We start from the raw sequence: 12,700 nt of genomic DNA, 5'->3' as shown, positions 1-12,700 counted from the left end.
GGGGGGGGGGGGGGGGTTGGCATTATTTCTATTACTAGGGAAAATAAAATTTACAAAATTAAATGCTTGACAATTTTAAAAGCAAAAACCATATATTAAGATATCCTCAAGGTTAAATTTTTATACACATAAACATACAGATACTATCTCAGTGAAATGTATATTACTCAAAAGTATATTTTAATGGATAGTAACTGGATGTATCTTCATTCCATTTTTACTATTCTTCCTCTGAATTGTGAGCAATGGCTTCTTATTTAAAATACTTTTTAATTTCATAAAAATTTAAACATTTTTTCATAAGATTGCAATATATTTTATTGCTTTCTCTTATTGATGACATTCAATTTGTTCCCAATGTTTGCTATTACAAATATTCTTACAAAGAAATACTTTTTATAGTTCTCCTAGTGCACATTATTTTTTGTGAAGGGTGTACACCTGGACACAGAATTTTTGAGGTCAGGTATATGTAGTTTCAAATTTGTTAGGCATAATGATAGTTTTTAAAAAATTGGCAATGTAAGAATTTCCATTTTTCTTATATTCAATGAACACAGTACCTTTGTACTATTCATTTTATCAAACAGGTAAGTGGGGAGCTGCATTAATATTCCCCACTTGAGTCTGAGCATCTTTTGATATGCTCATTCTTATTTTTGTGTTCAATCATTTGTACATGCTTGTTTGTTTTCTTTTGCCAACTTTAACAAATCTTATTTTCTCATTAATTTGTAGAATGTCTTTCACTTTTTCTGAACACAAATTGACTGAAGTGCTACATGCAGATTCTACTGCTTTATGGCTTTTCTTTTTAATAATTTTATCAAGCAGAAGACCTAATTTTAACACAGCCAAATTAAGTAACATTTTTCTTTATGAATTTAGTTGTTTCTTGCTTATGAAATTAATTGCTAACCTTATGTCTTAAAAACATCTATGGCCTTTTCATGTACCTTTAACTCAAGTCAGATAATGTTATTCTTACTCTAATAGCTTTTTATCTCACTTTGAATAAAATCTAAAGACCTCAAAATAACCTTGAGTTCATACATGATTTGTACCTCAAATCGATGCCCACATTCGTCTGTCCTTTTTTGGTCTTACTCTTATCTTTACTAGTATTCTAACAAGACTGACATTCCTCTCCCTTAGGATCTTTGAACTTATTATTTCCACTGCTTGAAATGGTTTTCTCCCAGATGTCCTTCTAACTCCCTCCCTTACCTCTATCAGTTCTCTGCTCAAATGATCTTATCAGAGAAGCCTTCTTTGCCCTAATTCCTTTTACTTATTATTATAACATTGTTTTGAAAAAAAAAACTTTCAGACTGCATCTTTTCTTCTTTACTTTATTGTTATTCTCCTACCACTACAATTTTAGCCCCTACAGAGCAGAAATATTGTTTTGTTTACCATCTTACCCAACACACTTTGATGTTATTATTACCAGTTTATACAAAAGGAAATTCAAGTCCAGAGAAGTCTACATAACCTTCTCAAAGTTACAGAGAGAAAAAGGTGCAAATCAAAAAAAAGGATAAAATAAATTACAACAAATGAATCAGGGTTAGATGAAAATGATGATGAGAGTGGGTTAAAGGAGCAAAAGTAGCTAGCTTGATTTTCAGCATAAAACATTTTTATGCTAAACATAAAAATCTTTTTTTTCATAAAGCATAGAGCATTAAAAACCTCTTTTACTTCTCCAAGATCATTTTCATTTTATAGATTTTCCAAATATGTTTGCAAATTATTCACAAAACTGTTTTCTCAAACACATCTGTCTAGATTATGGTTTACCTTTATATCATTTCTTTACATGTTGCTTTTAAATCAAACTCTCATAATGTACTATTTGTGTTGGAAGCACATGCAGTAATGATGCAGTATTTTTAAATTATGTAAGTGTATATATAAGCAAAATCCCTATTATACTAAATAAATAAGGCAGGAAGGGAAAGGAATTGTCAAGTCTTAAATATTAAGAGGGTGCAGCATGTCAAAAAACTCAGCAGATCTCAATGATAATTCACTATGTGTCAGGAATAGATGCATATTCCAAGAATATGCCTAGGAACTCCACTCATATAAAGCCATTCTAAGTAAACAAAGCAAACTATAGAATACCAAAAGAATTTTGTGACCCAGGGAATACATCAAGCATCAGGCATGAGACTGCAGTCACCTAGGTCACTCTGACCTGGCAAAGCAGGTTTCTGCCAACTCCCCAATGTTATAAAGATAATAAATACCCCAGTAAAAGCCTTTCCTGCTATGCAGTTCTTTCCCTGAAATGTATAACAAGTGAGCCATGTCCAATCAACAATCTGTGCTATTCCTGCCACTTAATGTAACTATCTCAACCAATGTGTTCTCTTTTTATTTATAAAAACCAGACTCCTCAGGTACCATTTTGAAGAATGTATTCTGGACATTAGTATATGTGTTTTCAGGGTAGTCATCTGCACTTTGCCTCAAAAAGTCTTTGTTTTCACATTTGGTGCACCTCAACCTGCCTTTAAAATTGACAATACGAAAATGTTTACTTAAGGGTCATTTATACTAGTGAAATATTAAAAACACAAATGTCAACTATAGTGTATGGTACTTATAGGTGGTAGACTAAGTAGTCATATAAAATGAAGCTGATAAAAAGTTCTTAATCATGAAGTAAAACAATTGTCACCATGCCAAATGAAAATGAAAAGCATATAAAATATAGCTTAATCTCTTTCAAAACAAATGCAAAAAAGTCACAGTGGGAAGAAAAAAAGATATCAAAAAGTTAACAGGAACTGTTCTTGGAGTGATAAAGTCATAGACCTCACTTTTCTTTATTGACCACATTCTACAGAGCAGGAGTTTGCAAACTTTTTATAAGAGACAGAAAGTAAATATTTTCAACCACTGCAAGCTGTATGCTGTCTGTTGCTCTTACTCGAATCTGGTGTTCATTGCAAAAGTGGTCACAGACAATGTGATCATTGCTGATCATTGTCCTACTGCTTAAAAGTCAAAATACTGATATCCACATAAAATAAACTGGTATTGTGTGAATTACATACAACCCACAGAAGCATTATACACCCTACAGAACTAATAACAAATATATCTACATTTCATTATAATTCATTCTCAATTGCATATTATGGTAAATTTACTGATGCTTCTAGGAAGAAAATTGAGATTTTGTCAATTTAAAGATAAATGAGAACAGATGTTGAAAAAAATGTTAGCACATTATAAAATACTTAAGAATATAATCTAAAATTATCTTTAACTTGCATTCATCATTAATTTTCTTCTATAGTATACTTCTCCTTAGATATACTCATTAAAATAAAAAAAATACTCTTTAGCACAAATTGGAAACAAATGCAGAATGAAATTCTTTCATAATAAATAGAAAACAAATATATATCTTATAGGAAATGCAATGTGATTTTTGTAAGAGTAAACATTAAAATATTTAAAAATTATTGCTAGTAAAACTTTTGTTTTTTTGTATCAATACTCTTATTTCCAACTGATACTTATTTCATGTGATCTTCTTGTGATTCCATAACATTAAGAATGTGAAGAATTAAAGTACAGTATCAGGTCAAAGCTTATACAGTAGACAACAAAGTTGATCCTAGAACTCATGTGTACTATACATACTGGCAGACATAAACCATATCTTAATTCAGTGGGAAAAACTATGACCAATGGACATTCACTATAATTTGGAATTTTAAATAAAGTTTTAAATGACAATTTTCTCCTACCTACCACTACCCTTCTTATCCACTGGTAGAAACAACTGCAGATACTTAAGATAATAAAACAATGCATTTCTGAAAATATTCCTCTAATTGTGAAAACAAGTTGCTCTATAATAAAAACAAATCACTACTTGCAATTTTGTTTATTCTACTGTGCCATGCTTGTAAGTACATTTAGTAAAAAAAAAAAAAACAAGTTATCTCATTAAAAGTCATATATGAAGTTTTGTATTGAGAAGATTCTACAACCTAAAGCATATCCTGCTTTCCCATGTGATCACTATAGCTCAAAATTCCTACTTTGTGAAATTATATAAAATGTTTTATAGATAATGTTATATGCTAATGTATTTCATATACATATTAATTCAAGAAATTATAGTTTCAAAAATCATATGAGTGTAATTTAATAATTCCAGTTGAGACCCATTATCTTAACCCTGAGATTTATCACATCTGGGGCATTTGAAAGCTTTCTTAAGAACATAAATTGAAATAAATAATTTGCATCATTATTTGTTGTAAAACTATCTCTTCGTTTACACACACATCGGGGACATTGTCAATAAATTTTGGCAACTTTTATACCTCAGTGGCTAGCAGGTGCTCACATGTAGGTATTTATAGTTATATACTTATGCTCTACCAAAAAAACTGTTCATTTTGTAATGCAAGAAGGTATGGTATTTTGCACAGTAATATGACAGACTAACTAAACAAATACAAACATATCCACTATATCTTTAGGGAAACAATCTTTTAGAAATGCCTAACAAATGTACTTACACTATAATCTTGAAAGACTACCAGTGGCCTGTTCACCACAGAAATTTTGACCTACTGGGAAAATATGAGTACAAAAAATGGGTTGAAAAATTTATTCTTCACTATGCAACTGATTGACATTATGATATTAAGCACTCTAAACAAAGTAAACCCTTTTCATCCATCAAATATGAAGCCTATTAAACTTAATAATTTGTTAGGCTTATTTCTTTTCATGCCTTATTTTCCTCCTGTATTTCTTAAGATTGTTAATGTAAAGCTATCCTCCAATACATTTCTGAATTCCTGAGTCATGTTATTCCTATTCATGAACCTCACTTGTAACACATACCATCAAGTTTTGATGCTTCTTCCTTTCAATGAGTCACTGAGTCACTCATCATTATTTAAGTTTCTCCTCTACAGTCAATTGTTAGTACCTCCCAATTTCTCTGCTCTCTCTTTTGAACTCTATCCTCAATGTATTACTAGAACGAACCTCCTTGATTGACTGCTTGAACAGAAAAAAGATGTGACACTATTTATCTCTCCACATCAAAATTTATCAGGCAATCTGGTTACAACCTTACAATACATCCTGAAGAATTAATAAGGGGCTGGGCTTGGTGGTGCACACCTGTGATCCTGGCAGCTCAGGAGGCTGAGACAGGAGGATCTCGAGTTCAAAGCCACTATGCAACTCAGTGAGACCCTGTCTCTAAATAAAACACTAAAAAGAGCTGGGGATGTGACTCAGTGGTTTCAGCACCCTTGGGTTCAATCCCCAGTACCATAAGTGAATGAATGAATAAATAAGGCACCTAAATTTCAATATGTACTTCTGTACTGATTACACTCCTTTGTGAGTCTCCTTTTTGCACTTCAAAACAGAGCTGAAAACTTAGTCAAACTTCTCTAGGCAGCAAGCTGCTCTTCTATAGCTGCCTCCTGCAATACTTCATTATTCTTTTGTCATAGTTTTCTTTTATACAATACTTAGAATTATTATTTAAAAAGGATAAAAACAACACAATAAGAAAAAAAACACTACTGATAAAAAGAAAAATCTTACTGAGATTAAATATGAATTTCTAACCAATGACACCAAAAAACTTCGTCTCTTTTCCCTTAGGTTTTTACAACAAAACTTTGTATATAGCAACTGCATCTAATAATCTGACTTACCAAATTAGAAGGAGGAAACCAAAAGGTAGAAATATTCTGTACAGATAAACACAAACTAACTATCTGATATTTACTTTTTTTGCACTAACAGAAAAAATACACATGTAAAATTTTTAAAATGTGCTAAGTTCAAAAATACCTGTAGACTTTCTCAAGTGAAATTAAAATAAGAAATTACCATAAAATGGCATTTTTTAAACATTTACTGATAATATTAATAAGTCCATGGTTTTAAAAGAATTTTTTTCTTTCTCTTTATATATCTATTATATCTCTAAAATAAAAATACACAGGTGAAATAAAGCAAATAATTACTGCTGGCATATAGAAAACAGGGACTTTTAATTCTTTTCTGTATTCCTGCTAAAATATATATTGAACACTTCATACTGCTTGTGAAATGTCTTCGCATCCTAAATCTCAGCTTGATGTCAATGATATGTGAAATGAAAACTTGGCGAATTCCTGCCACACAATGGAATAATAGTCTCAACACAGCTTTTCATTGCTAGGTATTCCTGATGTGTTTTAATAGACTTGCTACTTTGGATAAAGTATAGCCCATGGACTGAAACAAATTAGAGAACATGAAAAAATGAAACAATAGTATGTACATAAATAAGAGTTTAAAACAATTTAACCTCAATAAATACTTGGTGTTTCTTACCATTTGTTTTAGCATAAATCAATTTACCTGCAACAAATACTTGGTATTTTTTTACCATTTGTTTTAGCACAAATGTATTTTCATAGACAAACTTTAAAAAAAAATAAAGGCTAAATAAGGCTATGCCTTTATTATTTAATAAAGAGGAAAACTGACATGTTCATATATATTTCATTTTCTCAATTAAGGCTCCTCTTATACACAAAAAAACACTAACTTTTACCATATTAAAGCTGGAGTCTAGAAATATAGTACTGTTTAAACAAGATCACAAAATATGAGAAATGTATATTCAAATGTAGATATTTCCAATTCCAATCTATGGAAAAACTAAAGCAAAAAAATACTCATCATCACAGATTTTTTTTCTTTTTTTAGAGAATATTCCATTGTATATTAGGAAAATTACTTTATGTACTTATTTATCGTGTTCCGTAAATTTAACATTGGCATAAAACCTTTTACTAATATTTCATATACATTTGATTTTGTTAGTTTATCCAATAGTATTCTCTGCAACTTTATATTTTAAAGCTTTTTTTTATATACCTTTTTTAAAATTTATATTTATGTGGTGCTGAGGATTTAACCCAGTGCCTGGCACGTACTAAGCGAGCGCTCTACTGCTGAGCCACAGCCCTAGCCCCTGTGACTTTATTTTTATTTTAAATTTCTATTATAGAATCTAGTCCAGAATAACATATTCCATTAAGTTGTCATGTGTCTTTAGCCTCCTCTACCGTGGAACAATTCTCTTTTTTTTTTTCTCTTAAATCAGTGCCTTTTAATTACACAGAACAATGGATTTCATTAGTATATGCAAATATACTATGAAATATAATACAAATATTAGTATATGAAAATATCATATCTACTCCCCTAACTGTGATCCTCCTAATGCCCTTCTCTTCTCCCTGTTATTTCATGTTGTCTTTTTCTTTCCCTTAGATTCCAAATGAGGGAACACATGCCATTTTGTTCTGAATATTACTCTATTGTGCATATACTAACAGGCACCTAGGGTGAGTCCATAACTTGGCTATTTTGAATTATACAGTTATCTCTATAGAGTATTCTGACTTTAATTCTTTTGGGCAGATACCCAGTAGTAGAACAGCTAAATCATATGGTAGTTCTAGTTATTTTTGGAACCACCATGTTGATTTACATAGTGACTATACTAATTTACATTCACACCATGCACAGGGGTTTCTTTTCCCCTTTATTCTCATCAGTCTTATTATTTTGTATATTCTTGATGATAGCAAGAATCTCAATATAGTTTTGTATTTTCCTGATAGCTAAAGAAATCAAGTATTTTTTCCATATATTTAAAGGTCATTTGTACTTTTTTCTTTTGAGAGTGTCCGTTCAGTTCCTTTGCTCAATTATTGATAGGATTATTACTTTTTTTGGTGTTCCTTAGGGCCTTGCTAATTTCCTGAGGCTGGGCCTGAATTTGTGATCCTCCTGCTTCAGCCTCCTGAGTTGCTGGGATTAGAGGCATTAGCCACTACACTCAGTTAGCTATTAAAGTCATATTCAGAAAGCTGTTGTCTTGCTTATATCTTTAAGGATTTTTCCTGTTTTCTTTGAGCAGTTTCAAAGTTCTGGGACTTACATTTTAGGTGTTTGATCCATTTGGAGTTGTTTTTGTGAGAGGGATCTAGTTTCAATTCCCTATATACAGCTGACTTTTTGCCAGTGTATGTTTTTGGTACCTCTGTTAAGAATAATATACCTATAGCTGTATGAGGTTTATTTCTATGCTCTCTATTCCATTGGAATAAACTTCTGTTTTTATGCCATTACCATTCTGTTTTAAGTACTGTTTGAAATAAGGTATTATGATGTCTCTAGCCTCACTCCTTTTGATCAGGATTGTTTTGGCTGGCTATTCATTGTCTCCTTTGCTTTCATATGAATTTTAGGTTTGTTCTTTTTAGTTTCATCATGGAAGTTTCTCAATTTTGATATCCTATGTGCACAGGTAATGCAAACAAGGCATCAGCTATAGATATACCTAACTCTGTGTGTGCATCCAAATATGGTAATTAAGATGGGAAAAATTAAAATTTTGAGAAATTACACAGAGGAAAAAGATGACAATGTTTTCTAGATGAATTTCAGAAACACAACATTTAGCTTCCAGAGGATAAACTGGACATTTAGAATCTCTTCAAACTTCATTTCTAAAGTTCAGTCTTAAAACAGTATTTTTTTTTTCATTATCCCGTAAAGTACATGATTAGAAGGGTTCAATAAATCTTCCTCTGGAAAAATTTAAACATTTCAAATACTTCAGTAATACTGTGATTGGGCTGGGGTTGTGGCTCAGTGGTAGAGCACTTGCCTAGCATGTGTGAGGCACTGGGTTCATTTCTCAGCACTGCATATAAACAAATAAATAAAGTAAAAGTCCATCAACAAACATCTAAAAAAATTTTTTTAAAAAGTAACACTGTGGGGCTGGGGATGTGGCTCAAGCGGTAGCGTGCTCACCTGGCATGCGCGGGGCGCTGGGTTCAATCCTCAGCACCACATAAAAATAAAATAAAGATGTTGTGTCCACCGAAAACTGAAAAATAAATATTAAAATTTTTTTTAAAAAAGTAACACTGTGATTGATAGTTCAGGCTACATTTCTTACAAATATATGGAATATTCTTCTGGTCATCTATACCTTGTTTGGTGCTAAAGAAAAAAACAACAAATATGTATTTATGCATACTATCTGCAACCTAGTAAAATTCTGAATGAGAAAGATGAAAGAAAAAAAAGGAAATTAAACCAAATAGTCTTTTATGAGTACTAAATGTTTTATGTGTGCTATTTCACTTAATGCATACAGAACATAGAAGATAACTGCTTATTTTTTATGCTATTTATGTCACAGGGATCCTGCAGTGAAAACCACATAAACAAACTAAATATCTAGCCAGTAGTAGTCAAGGCAGAATAAAAGCAATACTTATGATTCAAGTCAGTTGAAAAAGAAGAAGAAAAAAGAAAATTATAGTTTGTTAATGATTCAGCATAACAATAAAATTACACTGTAATAGGAAATTAGCAAAGGAATTAGAAAGCTAATCATAAAGTTTAAAATTTAATATCTTTTAAAAGTCTTGATATTTACTGCCAGAAATAAAATCAACTTGACAGTATGCAGCTTTGTTTTGCCCTTTTCAATTCATCAGTTGTATTAAAGGATACTCAGTACCAGAATAATGTGTGATTCTGCCACGAATTGAGCCTGGCTGCTCCCATGAATGTAGCTCTATAAAACAAGAAAAAGAAACAAAATTAACAATCTGGGAAAAAGATATAATTACTTCAGAGTTTCATGTCATGAAGATAAACAATATAAAGAAGTTCCTATTTATAATTCTTTTGAATAAAATAATTCTTAGTTAACTTGAAATAGATGAAAATGTTAGTTCATGATATTACTAAACCGTAGACAGAAATTTAACAAAGAGTAAACTTATATATAAATGTAAAGTTGTTAAAAGATTTCTCACAAACACAGACACAAATTTACTTGATGACATAAGATTACAAGTTATAGTAAATAAAACTGCTGATTTTTCACCATTTAAATAAGTTTCAAAACTTGTCAAATTACTCTTTTCCAGTTTACCAAAGTTTCTACAATAAGGAGTTAGCTTCATAAAATGCACATATTTCAAGATAGCATTTCATTTTTTTCAAAGTGCAATTATTGAAACTGTATTTTTCTTATTTCAAAATACATAATTTAGTTTTACACTTAGGAAGAATTTTACATACATGTATTTAATACCACTTAATTACAGAAAATCTGACACACACAAATCTCCATTTAGAGATTTGCTTTTAAACTAATTCCCCAAATATTTCTGCCATTAATTTCTCCAATGATAATTAGTTGCTTTAATTATAGTTTTAAACAAAATTATTTTAAAACAAAAGTCCTTTTCTAGGTTTTTAACTTATAAAACATTACTGGAGAAAAATAGAATACCTTACAACATAAATCAATATCCTCAAGTTTTACATCACTTGCACTGCCTCACTGTGTCATTTCAACATTTCTTTTACTCAATATTTTCCTTCATTTTATTTATAACAATAACTGACTGGGACTAAGTGTGTTTTAATGAGAAGAGTATTTAAACTGGAGTCAGAAAATTATTCCTTCCAGCACTTAACCCTGGACAAGACAACAAAATCACTCATAAATTTTGTATTCTTTCATCAATTAAATCAAGAACTAAGATGACTCCCGTGGTCTTTTTGAAGGAAAAGTCTGAGTTTTGTCATCAAAGCTATCTCATTATTTTTATGTAAAATCTATTGTTTGTTTATTGATCGAAACCATCCTTCGTTTTCATTTTTAATTTTTCCAACAATTAAATCAGTTTCCTCCTTTGTAGATGTGTTCAGATATTTTTAAGCACAGTTTTAGGCAAAATGGCTAAGAGCCATTTCTGATTCACTCATGTAACTTCTAAAGAATCCTATCATACATATTTCTTCTTCTGACTCTATCCATTTAGATTTTCCAAGTGATGACCAATGTAACTTAAAAAATGACAAACTAGCTGCTAACTAACCATGTAAGATTTTTAATATTACTAATGGAAGACAACAATAAAATTATTAAGGAAAACAAACATGCAACAAAAGAAATACAAACACTATATAAATTATACTTGATATCAAGTATGATTAGAAACTCAGAGTTTAAGAACTAAGACTAAGGTTTTATTCTTGAAATAACTATAATAGCAAGGATAATTATAGAACCATAAGTATAAATAATAATAGCAGCTACCATTTATGGAGCACTCATTTTGTCTAAGACTGGTAAGAACTTTGCATGAAATATTTAATTTAATTCTAGTTACCATATAGGGTAGGTAATTTGATCACATCAATTTTACAGATAAGCTAACAAAGGTTTAAGAGAGTCAAGAAGGTTGCCCTGATTTTCACATATAGTATATGTAAGCTCTGGGGTGGAACTTAGGTCTCTGTGACTCATAATCTCAGCTCATATTTACTATATTATTTTATTATTTGCTAAACATTTCATTAGAAACTTCACATATGTTCTCATTGTATCTACTATGTTTTAAAATAGTTATTACCTGTTCCAACAAGGAAATAGATTAGAAGAAATACAACTCCTTGCAAACAATGGTACAACTAATAATTAGTGAAGTTTGGCCTGAAACCTGGGTCTGTCTATACAGGTCATGCCCTTTTTGCCCTCTAAAAACCAAGAACACAACAAACATGAAGAAGAAGAATATTAAAGCTTTCCTTGGCATTCAGATAATAAAATGTTGCCAAATAAAGGAGTTAAAATTATTTATATAATTAAAATATCTAGATTTAATAGTAAAGGATAATATGCTTACATTTTTATTAAAACTGCAAGATACTTCACTTAGAATTAAAAATTTAGAAAAGAACTGATATTTTTTTAAGTGAATGGTTTCACACTTTCTTGTTTTAAGAAAGAGGATTTTCTCTGATCATGCTTTTGTCAAGGTTATCAATGGATTTCCCCATTGCCTAATTCTATAGCCATTTCTCAATTTTATTTGACATACTCTATCTGAAAAGTTGGTCATATCTGACTACTTCCTCCTTTTTGGTCATATCTTCATATGTCTTCTATGGACACCACTCTCACTTCTCCCACTTCACTGGCTCCTCTTCCTAAGTCCCTGTGGCTATTCCCTTCCTAATTCTCATTTTCTCTATAGACTCTGAAGTCTCAGAATTCCAATTAAGGCTTTTCTCTATAATCACTCTTCCCTCATATTCTCACCCAATCTCATGGCTGTAATTTATCAAGTCTATATGGATGATTCTCACATTTATATCCAGGGTGATATACACCCATTTTCATTTTTAGTTTCATGGTCATTACCTTGAAGTCTAAACCTTAAAATGGCCACATAAACTGTGGTCTGTCTTCATATCTATCCCAGAACGGGTTCTCTCTGCAATTTCAGGAAACATCAATGTGATTCTTCCAGTTGTTTAGGTCAAAACCTTGGAATTATCCCTGTCTCCCATCTCTTCTCTTTCTTCTTTCCTCCCTCCCCATAATCCAATCATTCAGAAAATAGTGTTGCCCCCACTTTTACAATTCATTCCAAATTCAACACTTCTTGCCATTTCTAGGAAAAAGTGTCAAAGAAGCCTATGGAATAAAGCCCAAACTATCATCATCTCTTGCTTCAACTACTGCAAAGCCTTCTTCATTATTCTGTCTCTACCCTATATTTTGTCTGCCAAATTAACAGTTTAAAAGAAAGCA

The 12,700-nt window shown here is 31.0% G+C and overlaps 1 protein-coding gene across 6 annotated transcripts in view; it reads right to left on the bottom strand.

The window, feature by feature from the left end:
* Tusc3 (tumor suppressor candidate 3) overlaps positions 1 to 12,700 on the bottom strand; it is a 312,880-nt gene that overhangs the window by 128,001 nt on the left and 172,179 nt on the right. For all 6 annotated transcript variants that reach the window (XR_007343351.1, XM_048791805.1, XM_048791806.1 and 3 more), the window contains exon 7: positions 9,598 to 9,661. Coding sequence is in view for 5 of the 6 variants with exons in the window: in XM_048791805.1 (XP_048647762.1) it covers positions 9,598 to 9,661 (64 nt within the window). In the remaining variant the exon portion in view is untranslated. The remainder of the gene's footprint in view (positions 1 to 9,597; positions 9,662 to 12,700) is intronic.

Source organism: Marmota marmota, unplaced genomic scaffold (genome assembly GCF_001458135.2).
Source record: "Marmota marmota marmota unplaced genomic scaffold, marMar, whole genome shotgun sequence".
Taxonomy (NCBI): domain Eukaryota; kingdom Metazoa; phylum Chordata; class Mammalia; order Rodentia; family Sciuridae; genus Marmota; species Marmota marmota.
Note: the sequence above shows the minus strand (reverse complement) of the source record. Positions and strands in the feature narration are given on the sequence as shown.